Source organism: Triturus cristatus, chromosome 6 (genome assembly GCF_964204655.1).
Source record: "Triturus cristatus chromosome 6, aTriCri1.1, whole genome shotgun sequence".
NCBI lineage: Eukaryota > Metazoa > Chordata > Amphibia > Caudata > Salamandridae > Triturus > Triturus cristatus.
In genome coordinates, this window is record NC_140589.1 from 34932812 (window position 1) to 34955909 (window position 23098).

At 47.4% G+C, this 23098-nt stretch overlaps 1 protein-coding gene across 2 annotated transcripts in view; it reads right to left on the reverse strand.

Annotated features, from left to right (window-relative positions):
- Window positions 1-22693, reverse strand: part of AARS2 (alanyl-tRNA synthetase 2, mitochondrial) — a 158127-nt gene extending 135434 nt beyond the window's left edge. For both annotated transcript variants that reach the window (XR_014962889.1, XM_085610188.1), the window contains exons 1-4: window positions 22462-22693; window positions 11109-11297; window positions 7147-7292; window positions 1277-1468 (exon numbers count right to left, since the gene is read on the reverse strand). Coding sequence is in view for 1 of the 2 variants with exons in the window: in XM_085610188.1 (XP_085466314.1) it covers window positions 1277-1468; window positions 7147-7292; window positions 11109-11297; window positions 22462-22659 (725 nt within the window). In the remaining variant the exon portion in view is untranslated. The remainder of the gene's footprint in view (window positions 1-1276; window positions 1469-7146; window positions 7293-11108; window positions 11298-22461) is intronic.
- Window positions 22694-23098: the final 405 nt, after the last annotated feature.

Genomic DNA, 23098 nt, shown 5'->3' on the forward strand with positions numbered 1-23098 from the left:
CCCCATGACTTTCCTAATAGTGCACTTTACCACAGAAGGCCTCTTAACGCTTCAGTGCTACCTGTCAGTTTGAGGCGTATCTTGGCCAAGAAAGTTACTAGGACTGTTTGTGGCTGGGCTCCCGATTGTAACCTTTCTAATTCCTCATAACTAAACAACAGCGCCCGACCTGGACAAAGCCCAGTCACAGGTGGACGGGCCAAGATCCAAGGAAAGCCACACGCACCGTACAAGGAGAGGTCAACAGAGAGTCTACTGTGCAGGACCAGGATAAGGGACATTCTGGTGAATGTGGAGGTTTTGGAAACAACTTTATCAGTAGATTATGTGAGATGAGAGAAGGAGTGAAAAATGCCTACATTCTAGTGATTAGTTGTGCCTCAAATAGCGGGACAGATGGCCCCCAAGAGCAGAGGCAATGGGTGAAGCAGCTCACAAGAGAAGACGGGTAGGTATAAGATTGGCGGCCCCCTATGTCCCCACGGGGGGATTTAACAACTGAAGGCAACCCATTGCCCAATATCCTGTATTGTTGTTTTATGTGGACCGCCCCTACAGACGCATTGATGAAGGTGCAGAAATGCTGTGAAGCGAATTCATCACAAGTCACCAGAGATGCCATGTGGAGAAGAAGCAGGAAGGGACTAGTGTACCCTCTGCCTCTCTGTATGATGCACTCACACAACAGGAGACAACATGGGCAGACGGATGCAGAAACAGGCCGGGTTGTTTCCTAAATCCTGTTGCTGCTTGGTACCACTAGCTAGGCCACCGCGTATGTTTTGGCAACCAAAGGAGGTTCTTGATCAACACTCACTAGCTGGGGAATGTATGGGAGAGGAGGCAGGAACCGGCTCCAAGCCCCTGATTACAGGGCACACTAGCATTCATCCCCTATCGTACAGCATTGTGTGGATCAGCACCAGCATCTCCCCCACACGTCTGTGCAGGCTACACGTGCTACATGGGTCACCCCTACTTGATCTCTCTGCAGGGCTCAGTGTCTATTGGTTCTTAGGCTTGCATTTTTCCAATCTGAGCTCAAGAAGAAGGGAGAAAGAAGGAAAGAGTTCAAGTGAGAAACAGCAAATGGCCAAACAGGACAAGACGATGAAAGGAAACAGAGAAAGTGGGAACATAATAGAGGGAGAAATATATTAAAAGAGCACACATCAGGGGGTAGAAACAAATAATAAGGCTGTCCTTGTCTGTTATCAAGCGCACACTGGATCTCTGCACACACATTCCCCATCACTGACCAGGTGACCACTCTTACCTGTTGTGCTGCATGAAGACCAGGTTCCAGATCTCCACCACCTCAGGGCTGTCACGGTTCACCAGGGCTGCGGCATCACGTCCACCGACGTGGTCGTAGTGAATCTCGGTACAGGGACCACAAGGGCCCGTCTCGCCCATTTCCCAGAAGTTCTCTCTTAACCCAAAGGGCAAGACGCGGTGAGGGGGGACTCTGGAAAGGAACAGTGAATCCATGAGGATAGTCACAGTCACAAGTTTTCAGGTGCCACAACTTTGCCAATGGTCCTTGAAACCCATGTTTCTGTGACAGGCAAACGTCTCTATGGCCTCTACGCTACAATAAGCCTAGAGGCCCCTCTAACGCTTCCTATGTGTCTGCGAGGTCGATGCAGCCACAGGAGCAGCAGAGTCATCTTAATACAGTGGCAGAACGTGGCCGTGGTTGTCTGATCCACACACTGTGAAACCAGGCGCTCTGAGTCACAGTCCGAGCTCCTCAAGTGGACAACGATGTCTGGTGCTTCTTCCTTCCTCATGCCTCCTTTATGGTATATGACGAAATTGATTCAGTATCGGAGCAATATAAAACGTGACATATACAGAAATAGGAAACGGAGACAGTAATACTTATATCAATCAATCAACCATTTGGGATTTGTAAAACACGGCTAATCCCCTGAGAGGGCATTCAGGTACTAGCACCTCTATGCAGCACAGTGCCTTGACACTCACTTCTAGTCTCGTTGGTGCTAAAAAGTCAATCTAACGCACAGACTAAGCGCGGCACTCAGCAGAGTGAACTGAAGAAGCATCGTCTATCAGCTACTTTGACGTAAGTTAGTTGTCTCTCAAACAAAGACAAGCAAAGCTAATAAAAACAGCTGGTGTTCAATTTCATACAATCAACTTTACTTTTTCAAAGTTGCACATTAATGAACAACGGTGTTCTTTAGTGAAGATTAATCATGTTTTGGTCTCTAAGCACAGATGTTGAGAACACCCACCTTAGGAGGCATTTATGCACAGAGCGGGCTGTCCAGTCTAGGATGCACACAGCTCCTTTCTCATCTCTGCCTGGGTCTAACATAAGCAGAGGGGAGGTCTCCTCTCGCCCATCACAGGCGATGCTCCATCAGAGGGAAAGAGGCACTCAATGCTTTTTCCGTCAGCAGGATTACTGCCATTTTGAAATACTTTTTAATACAAATGTCGTAATTTCACAAAAGGTGATGGTGTAGAATTGGTCAAACTGTTTTTCTACCTCTTCAGGGGGGTGAAAACTGAGCCATCTGATGTCACACAACACGCAAAAGGCCAACAATTTTTTGAAGTATTTTTGTTAGATTTTTTCAAACTCATAATAGGTCCAACAGTTGCTAAACAGAATTTCTTTGCATCGACCATTTAGAACTTCCGTCAAAGTGCTCATATGTGGATTTCATTAGCATTTTAATAATTTCATTATATGAGTCAATAGACATATAAACACTAACTTGTCTCTTAATAGCTTGCTTCTCCTTCATACAACACTTCTACCACTTGTAGGTGTTGTAAATAATAGGTGTTATATACAGCCCTTAGCTGTATTATTTGGCTAAGTTACACACAAACATACATGTGCATTTCATGACAGTACTTTCATGATTAATCGGGCTTATCGTACATGCAGTATTTTACTCACTTGGTTAGGTTTTATTTCTTTTGCTTTTACTTAGTGCTTTGTGCCCGGTGGGGTCTCAAAACTAAAGAAAAAGCTAAAAAACATAGGTTTCATAATTTGCATATTTCTAGTTCACTTTATTCAGGAAGTCTTTTTAGGTCGAGCCAAGCGCAGCGCGTATGCGCTGCACTAGGATAGGGCCTCTTGGACTTCCAAGATACTTCTCCGTGTGGGTCGGACTCCTCCCACACATTCCATCGGCCTTTGCGTGTGGCTTTCAAAAATGAAAGCATGCAAATAGCCAAAGGCAGGGGTATGTCCCGCCTTTTCTGTAAACGTTCACTCCCATGGCCTATGGGTCTCGGGAGCGAGCAGCAGCACGCAGTGCGCCAGCTGCATTCATGGATCAGGTTACTAATTAACCCAGCGCAGTCACTTTCACTTTTGCAACCGCGCTGGTTTTACTTTTTTTGCGAAGCGGGCCCAGGATTGGTAGATCACTAAGGCTACCCTTGTCCTTGGTGCCCTCTACTTTATCATGGCGTCCTGTTTTGATTTGCCATAGTCTTTGATTTGTTTGAATTATTATTTACCTCTGAAACATTGTTTACCTTTTTATCTGATTTTGTATCCATTAAAGCATTGTGTTCTCTTTTAAGGATGCGTGCATTATCCTAACATAAACTAATGCCTTGGCTAAGTGATTGGTTAAGGTCAGCCTTTTCTTAACTGAGAAATTCAGATGGAGAGCCCATGAGTCATTGTTGCCAAGGTGATGACAAAAGACTTCCAGGGTGGCCTCCTCAGAGCCTTCTCTGCCCAGAACTATATACCGTGAGCAGCCACCCTTTGCTCAGTTGATGATGCCATTAAATGGTTGTCTGCTCCGCCCGTGTGCCGCCACCACCTGGCCATCTGTTCCTCAATTTAGCTTTGGCCGTTCAGGCTGTCTGTCCTTAAATTAGCACTCCTAAAGCAAATCGTTGTAGGACGATTATCTGCACTAGTCTGGCAGGCGTCCTGCTGCGGCTACTTTGAGTCTTTCTTCTGTCTTGCTGTTGCTCACAGCAGGTACAGTATTGTCTTACACTGACTGTTCTGCAGCAGACACCATTCCCTTTTTTCACACCCGTCCACTTTCGCTCTGGCAATGTTTTTGTCTCTGCATTATTTTTAACAGGGCCCGACGATCATGGGGCCTTATAGTCAGATTTTCTCTTTGCTCCACCACGTTCACACCTCTACTTGTTGTTGAATATGTTCTACTTACCCCCACCCGAGAATGTGTATACTCTCTTTTTCTTCTTGTGTTAGAACCTTTGTGGCTTCGAGGTGCGACATCGGTGCACCCTGTTATTTACCACCGAAGTGCAGTGTGGACATGGTTCGAGTTTCATGGTGGATTGAAACGACCCGTAAACTCTGTGACGTGGGCAGAGTTTACGGGTCGTTTCACATCTGCCGCCACATCTGCTTGGTGTTTCCGCATTCCGTGTGTAGAAAGTATTTTCAGTAAATAGGCCATAATTATGTGAAAAACATTTACTTGTATTGTCTAATAATTATCGAACATTCTTGCAAAGCCCTCCACATTCAATAATGATGACCGAAAATGCTCTGTGTGCCTTGCCCCATGCGTGGCTCCAATCGCTGCAATGGCAATATAGATGAAATTTAAAATGAGGCCAGGGACGAAAATGTTCAGTTGTACAACAGCCCCCAAATGCCAGCAGCTATCAAGCCCAGCTCCCAGTGGACAATAAAATACCGGAAGTCAGTGGCTGTCATGTTTTATGGCTGGGCACCCCGGGACCCCATTGACTAGCCATGCACATTGGTTGCTTAATATGGGCCGACGAAACTGCATTGCTTCCCGACCCAACTTTATTTATGTCCTTTGCTGACGCGCCACATGGCTAAGACATACTGGCAAAGCCAATTGCTACTGGGTAGGCGAGACCTATTGGCTTTGCCAATGCTTGTTTCTTTTTAGAACTCTCAGAGTGCGATTTGTTCTTTTGTCTCTTTTAGCTACGCCATGGCAAGACTTCAGTCCTCTTCTCAGGTGTATCATGCATTGCATCATGGTTGAATGATTGTCATCCAGTATTTCCCGTCCTGCCCTGTCGCAGTAGTGCACAGCGCACAGAATGACGACGAGGGCGGCTGCTGGGTCCGCAACCGTTCCACTGCGAGGGCAGTCCCATGAAACTATCCCCCCGAAGCCAAGTGCTGTATCTTCAGCTGACTAACACCCGCCTTGAAACAGAGGGAGGGTACATCCAAGGACATACTCTAAGGAACAACCTTTGACACACCCTACTCCCTTCGATGCAGTCTCTGGCATCCACCTTTAGAGCCACAGAACCATTATCACAACAGTTATCATTACCAGCACAAAGTATTCTGGGCATTAATGAAAGTGGATCCGGGCATTAACCAAAGTGAACTCTGGCCTTTAGCAAGAGCGGAGTGAAATAAACAACCCTGCCAAGCGAATACTGCATTAGGGGAAGTTACAGTCTGAGCATCAATAAAAAATAAATGTGGCTATTAATGTAGCAAGACTGGGCTTCATCGAGAGCCGCGTGAGTCCGGCCAGGCATCTGAAGCGAGCCTGGAATCATCGAACAGAGTGGTGGAGCCATTAGCAAGAACCGGGAGAAACCGAACAAGCACTTCACGCCCACCCAGAACTAACAAAAACAGGTAGAATCCAAACTTTTATAAAAGCAGGTTTGGGGTCTCAGGCGTCGAAGTGAGTCTGGAGGTCTTTAGCCGAGTCTGGGGATTACTGGGACTGGAGAAGAATTCCAGCTCTGCCCAGACTAACAAAAGGGAGTGGTAACTAAGAATTATTGAGCAAATCTAAGCTTCATCGAGAAATGAGTGAATCCAGACAATTATTCTGAATGAATCCAGGATTACCAACAACCAAAAGCGGAAAGAGAGGGAGGGGTGTGGCAGCAATAGTCAGCCCTCTTATCCCCACTTGATATTTTGTTTTTAATATCCCTTTAGAATCTGTGATACATCTGTGCCACAGGCTTATTGAAAGAGATTTTAATCACTGTCTCAGGATCCCTTACCTCGTGATTCAGTGGGTTTTTCCCACTCACAACAATGTACTTCCTGAAGTATTAGGGAGTCTGTACTCCCCATCAAACAAATGTCGGGTGGATGAGACAACCCGGTGATGAAGCATGCCACCTAGGTGGGTGGGTGAGTGTTTGGCTTAATTTTTTATACGAACCTCCTTGATTGAGTTCCCCTGTTTAGGTAATTCCTTGGGGATACCCTCCAGCCTGGATATCCTTGTGTTTTTTCAATGTATCCAGAACTAAATTGGGTGTTTTCAAGATCTGTGCAGTCAAGAACTAAACAGGCCTGTGCGTTATCAAGAAGTCAGAGAGGCTGCAGTCTGGCCATTATCAAGAGGTGTGTGACCTGCAGCTTTAAGAACAATGGATGAGTGTGGAGGTGGGAGGGGTCAGGCGGGACTTACCAAGAGGGGTGTAGCTGCGCTGTACAGAGAGAGGGGTGTGCGGGGCTGTACCAAGAGGGGTGTAGCTGGGATTTACAAAGAGAGGGGTGTAGCTGGGATTTACAAATAGAGGGGTGTAGCTGCGCTGTACAGAGAGAGGGGTGTGCGGGGCTGTACCAAGAGGGGTGTAGCTGGGATTTACAAAGAGAGGGGTGTAGCTGGGCTGTACAAAGAGAGGGGAGAAGCTGGGCTGTACCAAGGGGTTGAAGCTAGGCTTACCAAGAGAGGGGGGAGGGTAGGGCATTATCTGGAACTAATTATCTCAGCTAAACCAGCCTGAATTTCTTCCATTTATTTCATTGGCTAGTGATGGATGTTATCTCATGGCACTGCTGTCACAAAGAGAGGCCGTGAGGACTGCTCCCGTCTACTTCCCACCTGAACCAGCAACAGGTTTCGGCAGGTCTGGGATCTTTTGAGGGTTAATTAAGGGGGGATGTTTGTCAGAAGTTCCTCTGTAATACCCAGATTCTGTCCCTAAGTCAGGGCGGGGCAGTCATGTCATTTAGTTGCAGGCTATGGAAGCCTCTCCCAACTTATGAATTTATTTATTGATCTCGAGTCTGTGTTTTATCCTTTTCTACGAGGTCTTCAGCATTTGGGCTGTAGGGCGTGATCCTCTGTTAGGTACCTGGATCAAGTACCCTCTGTCACAGCCCCCTGTCTCAGTCAATCCATTGCTCACCCCAAGCTCAGCCAGATATCTCTACTCTCCTCATCGGCTCCCAACCCCGAAGACGGGTCTCCTGCGAAGTAGGTGACGTAGAGTCGCTCTCTCGGGATCTCGTACACCTGCGTCAGCAGCTCCCAGGCCAAGCTGCAAGCTTCCTCCTGGGACAGTGAGACAGAAAAGAGAATCAGAGCGAAGAAACAACTAATGAAAGAAGAAAAGGAGAAATGTGTGTAAAAGAAAAATGTGTTGCGGGAAATGAAACAGAGAAATGGATAGAAGTATAACAAAGAAAAGCAAGTTATGGAAGAAGCAAAAAGAAAAAAGAAAAAATGAGGAGCAAAGTAAGAACAGAAACAGAAGAAAATAAATGAAATTGAGATCAAACATGGAGGTCAAAGAGAGGAAACAAAAATAAACAAGCATTGGTAAAGCCAATAGGTCTGGCACTGGCTGATAGCGTTTAGTTTTTCAATGCAGTGTTTTGTCCTGTCATGGTTTTTGCAAACCTTTATTGTTTGGAAAGCTTCTAGGCCCAGTTAATCTAAAATAAATATTGGTTAGAACAAAAACTTCTTGTCTTCAAAATGTGCACATTGCCACAGTAGTCTTTGCCACGGAAGCAGACTAACTTTGTGTGTTTATGTGCGTCCTCTGAAAGAACAGAATGCTATCACTCAGAGTGACGTTAGCCAATGGCAGAAGAGGGCTGGCCCATTTCTCCATGCTACATGGTATAGTGGGTGGAATGTAAGTGGGAATTTCACAATATCTGGCCAATGGATGAAGCTGCTGTCTGAAAGCCCCAATAGTAAGTATTTTATACACATTGTACATATCATTTACATAAAATTAAAAGGTTTCGGTTAATGCCAGACCTATCAATGGGCTGAAGAAGGTTGGAGAGAAAAAAGGGGAAAATAGTTCAACAAAATTTAAGAAACATCAGCCACAGCCTTCTTTAATTGCAGCCAATGGTGTCATCTTGGTGGAACGTCTGTTAGACATCACTAACCTATATCCATACTTTGGGAAATGCTGGTATAACCCACTAGCTCTCTTGCAACAACTGTATCTGTGGGTTTGAGGTCTTGGAATCGAAGACCTGCAAACCCCCCTCCAGGGTGATGGGCTCCCAGACCCTTTCTACCACCATGAAATGCTTCCAATAGTACCTCCATGTAAATAGAACTTTATAAATGTATACTTAGTTAAACGTTTGCAATCCTAAAGAATGGTTTCCTGAGAGCGCATTTAAAAAGATATATAAAATTACTTGTAGAACTATAGCACAAAAATCCACTGAAAGTCAATCTTAAACACATATGCTGCAGCCTCCTTTTGTAATTACAACAATTCTTGTTCCTTTCCAAAATACAAGGAGTGTTTTGTCTAAAAGCTGGAGCACCAGATCACAGGGACATTCCGCTGGGCGCTTGGTTTGTTCGTGATGCAAGAAAAGCACCTGTGAAGCGGTTTGTCCAATACCAAAACCAGAACAGGATGACTGTTACGTCAAAAGGTAGCTTATTATTCATTTGGCCCTAGTTACTGCTTTCCATGTAACTTGAGCACGTGTGTCAGTCACGTCTTCTCAACATTTCCTCTTTAATTTGTTGGTGCAGGCACTCCATAATGTCTCTTGCCGCTAAGTTAGTGGAAGTAGCAACAAGCAGCCGAGTTAGCAGAGTTCGCTCTCGATTAAAACTAGAAATTGGGAGATTTCGCAGTAAATAAATAAACACATTGGGGGGACGCATTTTCCAATTGACTCGTATAACAGTGGAGGCAATCTTACGCCGGGCACTGCTAAAATGAAGCTTTTTTGCCTTTAAAAATTGTGGGTCTCCAGCCTGATTGGGGTCTGTTGGCATGTATGTCCCTGTTCTCTTGAAGAGTGCATGTAGATAGGTAATAAGTGAGTTCCAATAAAGGGAACCCAGTATTTTTGAATGAGTGGAACCGTAAAGCCGTACAGGTAAGTCTGGAGGGAATGAGTAGATTTTCACTGATGGAGGGACGGTCAAGAGGATTACCTGGGTGCAAAAGATAGTTAGGTGCCATGCCATAGGCAGCAGACGCTTACTTGGGTGTGAGAGATAGTTGGGTGCCATGCCATAGCCAGCAGAGGCTTACCTGGGTGCGAGAGATAGTTCGGTGCCATGCCATAGCCAGCAGAGGCTTACCTGGGTGCGAGAGATAGTTGGGTGCCATGCCATAGGCAGCAGAGGCTTACCAGGGTGCGAGAGATAGTTGGGTGCCATGCCATAGGCAGCAGAGGCTTACCTGGGTGCGAGAGATAGTTGGGTGCCATGCCATAGGCAGCAGAGGCTTACCTGAGTGCGAGAGATAGTTGGGTGCCATGCCACAGCCAGCAGAGGCTTACCTGGGTGTGCACGATAGTTGGGTGCCATGCCATTGGCAGCCGAGGCTTAAATGGGTGTGAGAGATAGTTGGGTGCCATGCCATAGGCAGCCGAGGCTTAAATGGGTGCGAGAGATAGTTGGGTGCCATTCCATAGGCAGCATAGACTTACCTGGGTGCGAGAGATAGTTCTGTGCCCTGCCGTAAGCAGCAGAGGCTTACTTGAGTGTGAGAGATAGTTGGGTACCACGCCATAAGCAGCAGAGGCTTACCAGAGTGTGAGAGATAGTTGGGTGCCATGCCATAGGCAGCAGAGGCTTACCAGGGTGCGAGAGATAGTTGGGTGCCATGCCATAGGCAGCAGAGGCTTACCTGGGTGCGAGAGATAGTTGGGTGCCATGCCATAGGCAGCAGAGGCTTACCTGAGTGCGAGAGATAGTTGGGTGCCATGCCACAGCCAGCAGAGGCTTACCTGGGTGTGCACGATAGTTGGGTGCCATGCCATTGGCAGCCGAGGCTTAAATGGGTGTGAGAGATAGTTGGGTGCCATGCCATAGGCAGCCGAGGCTTAAATGGGTGCGAGAGATAGTTGGGTGCCATTCCATAGGCAGCATAGACTTACCTGGGTGCGAGAGATAGTTCTGTGCCCTGCCGTAAGCAGCAGAGGCTTACTTGAGTGTGAGAGATAGTTGGGTACCACGCCATAAGCAGCAGAGGCTTACCAGAGTGTGAGAGATAGTTGGGTGCCATGCCATAGGCAGCAGAGGTTTACCTGGGTGCAAGAGATAGTTGGGTGCCATGCCACAGCCAGCAGAGGCTTACCTGGGTGCAAGAGATAGTTAGGTGCCATGCCATAGGCAGCAGACGCTTACTTGGGTGTGAGAGATAGTTGGGTGCCATGCCATAGGCAGCAGAGGCTTACCTGGGTGTGAGAGATAGTTGGGTGCCATGCCATAGACAGCAGAGGTTTACCTGGGTGAGAGAGATAGTTGGATGCAATGCCACAGCCAGCAGAGGCTTACCTGGGTGCAAGAGATAGTTGGGTGCCATGCCATAGGCAGCAGAGGTTTACCTGGGTGCGAGAGATAGTTGGATGCCACGCCACAGCCAGCAGAGGCTTACCTGGGTGCGAGAGATAGTTGGGTGCCATACCATAGGCAGCAGAGGCTTACTTGGGTGCGAGCGATAGTTGGGTGCCATGCCATAAGCAGCAAAATCTTACTTGAGTGTGAGAGATAGTTGGGTGCCATGCCATAGCCAGCAGAGGCTTACCTGGGTGCAAGAGATAGTTGGGTGCCATGCCATAGGCAGGAGAGGCTCACCAGGGTGCGAGAGATAGTTGGGTGCCATGCCATAGCCAGCAGAGGCTTACCTGGGTGCGAGAGATAGTTGGGTGCCATGCCACAGCCAGCAGAGGCTTACCTGAGTGCGAGAGATAGTTGGGTGCCACGCCACAGCCAGCAGAGGCTTACCTGGGTGTGAGAGATAGTTGGGCTATAGGCAGCATGAAATAGCAGTATCGGCAATTTGTCCAAAGCCTTGGTTTTGGCTTATAACCAGCCACATTGACCACACTATGACAAGGGAATCTGGCGCACCCTACTTGTTGGTACCTTAAAGTAGTCGCCAAAAGACCAATTGCCCAGCATCTCAAAGAAGGTGTGATGGTACACATCGCGTCCCACGTCTTCCAGGTCATTGTGTTTGCCACCGGCGCGCACGCACTTCTGACTGTTCACCACACGCCGGTACTGGGCCATCTTGCTTCGAGGATCCACAGTGCCTAAAAAGATGGGCTTGAACTGCCAGGAAAGAGACAAAGCAGCAGTAAGAGGACCTGTGACAGCTGCAAATGGACATTTAATCAAGCAACAGGGGCATGGAGAACCACTGGGTGAAAATCAAATCAGTTGTAGTATAAAATTCCACACTTGCCTTGTTGTTTGTTGGGAAGCCTCATGTTTATGCAATCCAAATTTATCCTAATTTCTTCATTTTTTAATAACTATATTTAAAATGAACGTTTAGCGCTCACAACCTCTTGATTTTATGTCGACAGGAGGCTAGCATTATACATAAGCTTTTTATTTACCACTTATAGCTTCCACTAGAATAACATGAAGTGATAGAACATCCACTGAGTACATAAATCCCCAACTCTCCAATCTCATCCTCTTTTGTTTGCTGCTTCTGAGCAGATGAGTATATTTTGAACCTATTGCACATGTATGTAGTTGAATAAGTTTGAACAGTAATTTACAAAAATAGTTAGTATGGTTTGTGATTGGTATGCTTGTGAGTATGTATGAAGTACCCAATTTTCCAGTAAATTAAATGTGTTACATTTAGTATTGCATAGTGTTCGGTATTGATAGGTAACAAGTTTCTGGCCTTTACTAAGAAAAAAAAAACGAGGCGTCAGCTTCTCGAATTCTGATTCGATTTATGAAAGGATATGAAACGAGAGGAGGCGCTTCACAATCATAGCATATGCCAAGTTATCCAACTGTAGTTGTACCTGTCAAGCGAACAAGAACTGAACTCATCCAAAATGCCATTAAGTTCTCAGGTATGGACGCTTCCATATGAAATAAATCAATGGCAGCGATTCTGCATAAATCCAACTTCGGGGGGTGCCTAGACAGTTTCACCAATGATGATATTCACTACTACTTCCTTTTCACTGTCCTGTAATACTGCCTCAAATGCATGCATAAGTGGAAAGAGGAAGACACCTCCATGTTTATATCTCCTCAGTGAAGTGTCAACTTAACCATGTCCCGCTGTGAGCTTGCAACATTGTACAGTCATTACAGTGACTGACGCCCCAGTGTCAGCGAGTACTTATATTTCCCATCCTTTAATGGAATGTTGTATTTGGGAAGCGTTCAGGCTCGCTCTGACCCCTTCCCAGCTAAAGAAATGATAAACATCTCTTTGTGGTCCACCCCACTGGAGCTCAGTGACTGTTTCCTTTGCGCGTCTCCAGAATGCCTCACTCACACATCAGAGCTGGACTTGTACCCCTGCTTGCACCGTCAAGCGCATCTTGGCTTAATGGCCGAAAATGCCACACGAGAAGCGCTTGCACTCTTTGCTGATTCAAGCCACACAGGAGGCAGGTCCCGATCACAGTACACTCAGTTTGTGATACTCACTTCTGAATAAGATCTATGGTGTGTGCAGATCAGTGCTTGTTCTAGGTTAGAGAAATCACCAATTCAGTGTGATTGACCGTCACGTGGGACAGCATAGGAGTCCTTCCTGATCCCAGTACGCTGCCATGGGTAAGCAAGGTTTCCTCAGGACCTGTCAACACAATGTTGCAACCCTCTATTCCTGTATAATCTGAGCACCAACGTTCTCGTCAAGGTCTGACGATGCTTCTTTTAGTGCCGGTTTGACCAGCTAGACTGGAAGATGTCAGCAGACACGTGCTTAGTATCAGTGTGAGAGCTCCTTGTCCACTTACACTTGTCGACCGAACTGTGCATTTAAACGCACATATGGAAAATTGGAGTCACTGTGACGCTGACAAATCAAACCGCAGCAAATGTTGAATTGTCTGTGAAGGGCATGAGAATGACAAAGAAAAGAAATCGCACAACAAATTTGCATGAGAAGACATTTATAAACTGCACAATAGCTGCATGAGACAGCTTGACAACCTGAAGTAATTTGGCTGATGAGGGGTGTTACCCCGAAACCGGTCTCATGATGCTTGTTTCTGGTCCAGTGAAGACCTGGCTTGGCAGTTTGGGCTGGACTGTTCCCATGAGGAACAGAGTCAAGACTGATTTGCATATGGCTGTGTCTGAACTGGGGTGGCAAAGTGAGCTAAAGAACGATGATGGATTCAACCCAGATCTGTGACTGGGGGTGAGTGTCTGAAAAGTTTCAGCGCTCCGTCCATCATCTTCTTGTGTTTGATTTGCATGACTAAACACTGGGCTCCCAATGAGTTGCATGGGACCATCTGCAATGCGCTTCAGGATTACATCAGGGGTAGTATGCTCTATATAAATGGTCGTAACATATAGATGGTACGTTTTTGGCTGTCTTAGGGATGACGTTTCCATGTCGGCAGCAGGACTGCAGGACTTGTGTCATATTTCGATGGATAAGACAATTTATAGTGCATAGAACAAAGCAGTTATGTTGATGTAATGAGCTATAAGAAATGACTCCTTTAATGGACACTAATATTCTAGACATTGCCTTGAAACAGCTGCATTGCTCCTGAAATTCCCATGCAGGGTTCCTGACATCCCTTTTCTAACACTACACAGGAAGCCTGCGTACTGCCTGGTCTTTTGTTAGTGGGAGGTTTTGGCCCAGGACAGATAGAGTTTGACAGCCATGACCTGTCCAAAATAAACTGAACAGCATCAGTCACTGACTATGTTCTACAAAGGATTGCAAGAACTGTGGATGTAGACCGCCCCCCACAGACCTTCACAAACTTGTTGTACTTTTGCTAGGAGTGTCTTGAGCTCCACACACACACACACTTCAGAAGGTAGCCAGGGTTCTTGAACGGGAGAAGAATTCACTGGTGGTATTTTCATCACAATGCTATCCCTACAATGAAAGAAATTCCACCGATGGACTCTTCTACCCTGGTCCCTTGACCCTGGTTCCAGGCAGGTCGCTCTCCACGCCGCACAGCTCCACCAGATTGTGCCCGTGCTCCCGCCCTCGCTGCTGCCGCGAGTTCATGCCAGTCCTCTGCTCTGTCTTTCCCCTTCCGCCTGCCTGCCGCTTTTCCTTCACACTTCTCTTCTCACTGTATTTCACTTCTATTGCTTTAATTTGCTTCATTTGCTTATTGCCCCTATCTCTCTTGATCTTGGTATTCTGCAATGTTCCCCTTCCCGCCGCTGCGTCCCCTGGGGCCCCGCCCCCCTCGCTCACCCATTCGCTCCCCGTACTCGCCTCCCAGCTGCTCCTCTCTCCCACCTCCCCTTCTTAATGGCAGCCGCTGTGGGGCTGCGCGGAGCGGGCGTGCCTAAGGCAAGCCCATCTGCACACGTCCGCGCCTGGACAGCGCCCAGCGCCACACCCCCGCGAGAGCCACGATGCTGACGCCGCTACGACGCCAACACCCTCCACGAACTCAACGCCGGCGGATCATCCACCTGCTTCCAGGCCACTCCGAACCTCACTCACGGACCCTTCACCTGCCAAAGCTGCAGCTTCACCTGCCACCGAACACCTGCACGTCCTGCCCCCCCACCAGTGCAGATCCCAACCATCTCAGATGCATACTACTCAACACCTTCTCTGTACACAAGCACGCCGTCGAACTATGGGACCTACTCGACTCATCCTCCCCGGACGTCGCCATCCTGACAAAGAACTGGATGAACCCCTCATTGGCGCCCGACATTGCCATAGCCATCCCGGAGGGCTACAAGATCACCCGCAGGGACCGCACCAACAGACCAGGAGAAGGAATCGCCATTGTCCACAGGAATACCCTCAGAATCTCAACCAGCACCGAAGACACCCTCAGCACCACCAAACACCTGCACTTCCAGATCCACATTGATCCCAACACCACCCTCAGAGGAACCCTCGTCTACAGACCCCCCGGACCCCAGCCACAGTTCACAGACGTCATCAGCTCGCACGCCCTGGCCGCCACAGACTACATCCTCCTTGGAGACCTGAACTTCCACCTCGAGAACGCCAACGACAGCAACTCAACCACCCTGCTAGACAACCTCCCCAACCTCGGACTCAAACAGCTTGTCACGACACCCACCCACTACGCCGGACACATGCTCGACCCAGTCTTTTTCGCCAGCAACCACGTCACCTTCTGCCACACCACTGAACTCCACTGGACCGACCACCGCTGCATCCACTTCACCTTCGAGAAACACACCACGCAAAACCACCCTTAACAAATCCCCCACCGCAGCTGGAACAAGGTCACCGAAGACCAGCTAATCCCCACTCTCGCCCTAGACCCACCAACCGACCCCACTGACACCGACACAGCCGCCCGCAACCTCAGGCAATGGATTGACGACTGCGCCAACACTCTTGCCTCGATCAAGAAACCCTCCATCAGACACACCGACAGAAGGGCCAGCTGGTTCACTGCCATCCTCCAGGCATCAAAGCAGCCCTCGACATCCCCCGCCATAGCCACATCACTGCCCACCTGAGAGACCTGCACTGGCTCCCCGTCAACAAGAGGATCACCTTCAAGCTCCTCACCACGCTCATAAAGCACTCCACAACGCCGGACCAGCATACCGCAACAAACGACTCACCTTCTACACCCTGAGCCGCCAGCTTCGCTTCGCTGACCTCGCCCTCGTTCCACGCATCCACCGAGCGACCACCGGCGGCAGATCATTCTCCCACCTCGCCGCAAAGACATGGAACACCCTCCCCATCCACCTGCGACAGACCCAGGACCTGCTGACCTTCAGAAGACTTCTCAAGACCTAGCTGTTCGAGCAGTAGTAGCACTCGCCCACCCTCCACCTCAGCGCCTTGAGACCCTCACGGGTGAGTAGTGGGCTCTACAAATGCTCTGATTGATTGATTCTATAGAGCTGGCACTTCCATTGGGAATCAAATGATAATTCTTAATCATCCACCTCTAAATGAGGCCCCTAGACTGCTGGACTGCAAAGGAACTAAGCTTGTGTATGTGATATACTATCCATCCTTCCCTTGTTGTTATAGACCAGTGACCCTTGGAGACCCCCTCCATCGTTCCTCAAATCTTCACTTTGCCATTTGCTCTTCTGTTCCTTCGTTGGTTCTCTGGTGTAGAATTTTACTTCCCAGTCTGCTCTCTCGCACTTTAACATTCTCTTATTCTCTTCCTCCTCTCCACCTATTCTTTCTTATGTCCATGTTCTCCCTCCTTTCTTTTCTCCTGTCCTTCATCGATCTGCTTCTCTAGCTTTCTTTTAATTCTGTGCTCATTCTTCTTTTCCATGTATTGTCTCTCTTTTCTTTCCTCTCCCCATCTCGTCATGCTGTCATGTGTGCCCGTAGGAGCGTGGAGTATTAGCTTATTTGCAGTGTGCTCTTTATTGTATGTTGTCCCTTTCATCTGAGACAGTGCCCCTGGACTCTAAGCGACATTGTTAGCGTGCACAAAGTGTCACATGTTGGTGTTGAACAGCGCTGTGGGTGCCCGGTCAATAAGTGCTCTGAAGCTCATGGTGAATGTAATGTAGCGCCTAGTATACTTGGCAGCTTAAGGATGTGCTGGGGAAGGCGCAGGGGCTGGAGGCCCATGGGCATAGTGACTATGCATACCTGGCAACTCACCCTCATTTAACGAGTCACACCCTCTTTTAACTTCCATTCACCTGCTAGACCTAAACAAAATGGCTCTATGGGCTTTAATTGGGCCATTCCCTTTTCAAACCATTATCACCCTACAAAAAAGTGTTGACTCTCCATCCAGCTTAATAGGTACACCCACTTAAACACCTGGCTTCACCTGCATTTTTAGGTCTCGCCTAGGCAGCGTGCATGCGCTGCCCTAGGAGGGCCTTTAGCCATCGGTCTTCACTTTTCAAGCACTGCACTTGTGCTTGTGGCGGCATCCACCTTGCGGGAGCGAGGAGCGGCGTGCCACAAGCACGAGTGCAGTGAAGACTGCTCTCCCAAGCGTGCACGCACACCACTCGCCAGCTCACCTCCTGTCCCGCTCTCTCTCACAACCTCTTCCTCGTCCTAAATCACTCCCTCCTCCTGGCACCCGACTTGTATTGTTGAGTATTGCATGTTTGGCTTTTTTTGAATTGATGTTTATTTTTTACGCAAGGCACGGCAGCGTTAAAGCAACTTTATAGAAAATGTTATATTATTGAGCCACTAGAGGGCAGACAAACACCACAAGCGGACTTAAGATACTGCTGAAAGGGTGCATTCATTGGGGTATATTTGTTTCACGTTACTTCTGAACGTAGGTGCATTAGGATCACAGTCCCCATAACGCCCAAATGGATAGGAAACGACACCTCCCATCCTTCTGTGATCAGTAAACCGAGGACTATAATTGAACAGCTAAAATTAACGCCAGTTAATAATAGTGCTTAGAAATGTAGAAATGTGGTGTGACGAGCTATATAAAATTGTACCATTATTATTTATAGTCTTTTATAAACATACCCTCCTCCCCACATTCAAGAGTATACAGATTTCCTTTTTCGCCTCTCTTTATATGATTTCTGACACTGAGCCGTTCGTCGTCATGTTAGCTCTCCTCTGTTTCTCTATTTTTTAAAAGTTAATTAATTTGGTCGAATTAGTTCGGGATCAATAATCCACACGAAGCATTAGGTGGATTTAAAATTATGCTGTTCTATAAATATACTGTTTACATTAACAATGCCTTATCTATGTAAGGAGCCACAAGTTGGCAATGACCCCAAGGATTCCCATTCTTCAGCAACACCTCATTGGGGTACCCCTGATTTTTAGGTCTCGCCTGAGCCAGCACATGCGCTGCTCTGGCGAGACATTTAGTGAGTGGGCTTAAGCTTACCACAGCTTTTTGTGTGGCATACTGCCTGCGGTTACGCGCACAGGCACGAGCAGAGGCGCCATTTGGCTTTCCTCTCGCTCTCCAAAGCGCGCGCACCTCGCTCGCTCCTCCCCCACCACAGAGCGTGTCTCGCGGCCGCGCGTCTTGTTTCATGCCGCGCGTCTTTTACGGCCGCGCGGCCAATGCTTGTCTTTTATCTTCTCCGGTCGCGGATTCCCATCACCGTGTCTTTATAGCCTTCCGGCACCCTCCATCCGATTTGCCTGTGGCACATACCAACATTTTGGGACAGCGAAGATGATTTAGGGAAAAAACAAAGAAATCAGAGGTTTTTAATTTCTCAACTTCCATTTAAGTGGAGGACTTAGTAAACGAGAGTAAGCTGAAATAAAGCATTTAGCAATTTTTGGGTTACAAATCTCGAATCTTCCACCTAAGGCATAGATGCCATGTATCCTCCCACTCCCCCACTTTCTCTCGAGTTTCCGATCAGTGATTTCTTCTCACTTGTTTCCTCAACCCCTTATTCCCTCTCACTAGCATTTAATCATGTTTAAGCTCCTCGCTCCCATGTTTCTCCATCTCTCACACATCCCAGTCCTACTCGCAGGCCTTTACCCCCTCAGACCCCTCCTTCTCACCATCATTCGTTAACCCGTCAATTTTCATTTGTCTCCATTACGAGCTGGAGATAACGAGGATCGACTTGGCTCTTTGAGCCAAAACAGCAGAGCCGGAAAAAATTGTCATGCAAATGCTGTAAATTCACTCTCATTCTAGCTACCTGCCTCCTGTTTCTCCGTCTTTCTTTGGCTGGCTTTGCCTCTTCTGTTCCCTTTCTCTTCATCTCCACTTTCACTCTCTTCGCTTCCCCCCGCACCCTTTATATTTCTTTCTTGTCCACTTTATCTCACTATATTTCGTTCGCCCCTGTGCCCCATTGCCTCGCCCTCTCCTATCCTGTGCCTTACTCTCTGTTTGTAGCCCTGTGCTACCTTTGACAGTGATAATACCCCCAGTCAGCGGCTTTTGCCTACACAGAGCCCAACTTCCTTCCCTCATTACCCCTCATTTAGCACTTCCCAGGGTGCAACAGAATAGGGGCCGGGCAATTCCACTGGTCTTTTTCATTTTGATTGTAGAAATGTAAATAATCAGCAGCGCTGGCCATTCTCTCCTTTGCTGCCCCCAGAGGAGTTTGTATAATGTTGTGATAGCGCATGAGGGGGATGTAGAAGAGGCAGAAGCTGCACCTTCATGGCTCGGCTTGCTTTGGTTTGAGAGTCACAGAGGACCTTGAGCCCTTGAGCTGCTGAAGAGCCGGCCATCTGGCTCGAGCCTTCAAGGGCTTGCCCACCTTCATGTACAGCTGGATGAAGTTCTTCACAAAATCTGGAGAAACAGTACAAATTTCCACAGGGCATTCGTATAAAGTGCAAAAGGCTGCTTCATTAGAACAGGTCTATAAGCCATCACAGCCATACATATACATGAACATGAATACATTACCCTGCCCCACTAATCCAAATTCTCACACGTCTACTACCCTTAATCCACACTGTGCTCACTATATCCCCCAGCCGACAAATTGCATCAACATTCAAACTTCACAACTCTTCAGACCCTTGCCCGTCCTGACAAGCTGTTATTCTCTTGCTCCCCATCACGATGGTGTTACGGCTGGCCATCTTCCCTTCAGGTAATGCCAGCCGATACCTGTTCTTTCCACCTTCCCCAAGTTGGATATGCCCTCACGGTGATGTATTAGCCCTCTCCAAATAGTGCATCGTCATTGCCGTCTCCTGCAACCAGAGAAATACTTAACAAGGGTTTTTCCATCCCCACTCCCCATCTGAACTTTGTGCACAGTGCTGCAGTAGCTGCCCGTCCAACAGCCTCCATCCAACGTACACCTTAGCACTGGCTGTAACTGAACCCCCAAAGTCTTCAGCAGTAACTACATAGTCTTCAACAGGTAATACTCATTCCCCATTAACAATGACAATCCTTGCTTGTTGGATGACCTCTGCATCTCTCAGTTTACTTTCCTGTGTGCTTTCTTAATGGCATTATGTGTCACTGAATCTCACCATACCCATCTCTATACAAACTCTGCCCACACAACAAGTATCTGACCGTAAAGGCTGTATTCTCAACAAGTTCACTTTCATAACTTTTAACAATGACAAGCCTGATAACTGGACAAATTAAAATTCACCTCAGCTAATCAGCAGCCTTTCTTGACAAGCCCTACCTAGTGTCAACTCCACCAGCCACGGCAACAGCTCTTCCGATCTCATGCTGCTCTAGCCCCACCAGTACACCACATATACATCACTCTTGAAGCCCAGCCACTTTCCAACAGGACATAGCTGCCCATCGGCTTGGCTGCCCACTTCAACCAGTGAATGCCCAAATTATAGTAATAGCTGACAGAAGCCCAAGAACACAACCTACAACAAACAAAAACATGGATATTGCTAGATGGCTGCTAAAAAAATCTCTATCCTGCTCAATGTATCTCTTTTAACAATCTGAAACTTAACAGTTCATAACCCTAGAAACAATTCTGGTAAAAAAAAAACTACTCCTGGAAACTTACCTGAAAAACGTACGCAATTTAAATACAAGTTTATAGTAACAGTGCAGCTTCACTCAAAAGCACACACAGACTCTTAAAGAGACTTTCAAACATAACACCGAGGAGTATGAGCAGATACGAGGCAGACTATCAGTTTTTTCAGGTGCATACAATTTTTGCATAGGGCAACTCTTAAGAAAACAGCAGAGACAAGCCAACAGCATTACTATATCAAGGGTATACGTGTCACATACTATTCACAGGGAGAACAAATACCATGTCCTACTCTAATCTCATTCAATAATTACAATTCACACTGAACTAGATGCCTAGCAAAACCCCTCGGGTGTAGAACAGAATAAAGTTACCTACAAGGTGAAGGGATTCTGCAATAATGCATCTTTAAAGTGACCCTAACTGATACACTTCGAACTACAAATCAAGAGAATACAAATCCTAAAGTCACTTTACAACAGCGTTAAATCTGAAATTTTGCACCTTTGTATACTTGCAGGTGAGGTGATACGAGATTCATGAATTAAATCCAACACATTCACATGTGGAAACAAGCATTGGCATAGCCAATAGGTCTCGCCTTTGGGACCTTATAAGTTTTTAGCCATGCAACAGTTAATGTGCTGGATAACTAAACACTTATAAGGTCCCAAAGGCGAGACCTATTGGCTATGCCAATGCTTGTTTAAAACATGTTCCTGTCCTATTATAGTAACGCGCCGCCTTCTGTACCATTTTATCTTGTCACTTTCCAAGAGTGGTGTAATGTCTCATTTTCACAAGAAGCTGCAAAGTGGAGTGTGTTAGCAGCCTAGTTTTCTACAGTGTGACGCAGCCCGTTCACTTAGAAAATAAAGAGAATGGGTTTTTTTTTCTTTGAGAGGTTAATCATAATAGAGGGAAATTTAATTAAAAGTAGATCTTACTTTAACCAAATCCCACTTGGGAAAGTTAGATTACAGCATTTAAATTACAGGCATTGGCACAGCCAATAGGTCTCGCCTTTGGAACCTTATAAGTATATAGTTATGCAGTGCAATAGTCTTGGTGCAACAACATCATCTGTTGCATGGCTAAACACTTATAAGGGAATGTATGTCGTCATCCCGCAGTCTTTTGCCCCGCAGGGAATAACAACGCGGTCGTTACAACGACCGCGTTGTGATTCCGCATACCATTACTTCGCAAGTCGGAACAACGACTTGCGGAGGGGGGCGCTGGATGTTGGAATAGTATAATTTACTATTCCAACTCCAGTCTGTGCAGACACTAGGGAAGGTGTTGGATTTTAAATCCAACACCTTTCCCCACCCCCCTCCCCCCTTCCGGCCCCCCTCCGTAAGTCGTTGTTCCGGCTTGCGGAGTAATGCTATGCAGAATCACAACGTGGTCATTGTAACGACCGCGTTGTGATTCCCTGCGGAGAAAAAGTTTTGTGGTAAACGTGGTTTACCCTTATAAGGTCCCAAAGGCAAGACCTATTGGCTATGCATCCAGGACGTTACATGAGAACCAGACGTTACACTAAATACGTGGGCCAGAGCTTCGGATGCCTTAAGCTTATCGCGAGTTTAGTGTAGATGAAACGTATGTTGTAATTGTTGATCTTTTATATTTACGACTCAAAAAAGCAAAGCACCTTGCACTGACAGTGGGCGCTACACCCGGAAGTACTACTACCACCTGACTGCGTCACCCATTTTAGAGTCAGGCAAAATATTACGTCTCCTGCCAATCCAGTTTGAAAGTCAAACTACCGCTTGATAACTCCTCCCCTTCCTCGAAGTCCCACCCACTACCGCAGAAGCCACGCCCCAACTAAGCTGCACTGTTGCTCACTAACCTGGTTCATGCCCGCGTTGACGAAGAGCAGGCTGGGGTCGCCGCGCGGACGCACGGAGGAGGAAGGCACGCGCTGGTGCCCGCCACGCTCCTGGAAGAACTTCAGGAACGTCTCGCGCACCGCCGCGGCCGAGGAGCAGAGCGTGCGGCGCGTGGTGGCCAGGCTCCCCCTGGCCCGCCAGCAGAGCCGGGCCGCCATCTTACAGAGGGCACCGAAGTGACAGCAGAGGGGGCATCCTTTCCGCCGAGATAGAAAACGGACAAACGGCGTACTAGAAACAGAAAAGGGACGAGGGGATTAAGCGATGAAATTGAACGGGGACCACATTTGTACTCGAACCCTGAAAGAAACAGGAACTGTTAAGGTGTACCTCCTAATTTTGGGTCTTGTAGTTTTTTCCTATTATAAAATAGGGCTACAAGACCCAGATTTCAAAGGAAAAAGCCTGGCAGCACATCCCACTCACACATGGGTCTGGGAAACTTGGCAGCAGTGAACTGGAGTGGCAGACCAGGCAGGCACCAGTGTGCAATTTTACCAGTCTTCTGGTTTCAATGTCAATTAATGCACTTAAAATGAGCTTGAAGTTTACTCACTTTACCCAGCTCCCTTCGTGAGTAAGCCTTACAGGCCAGGC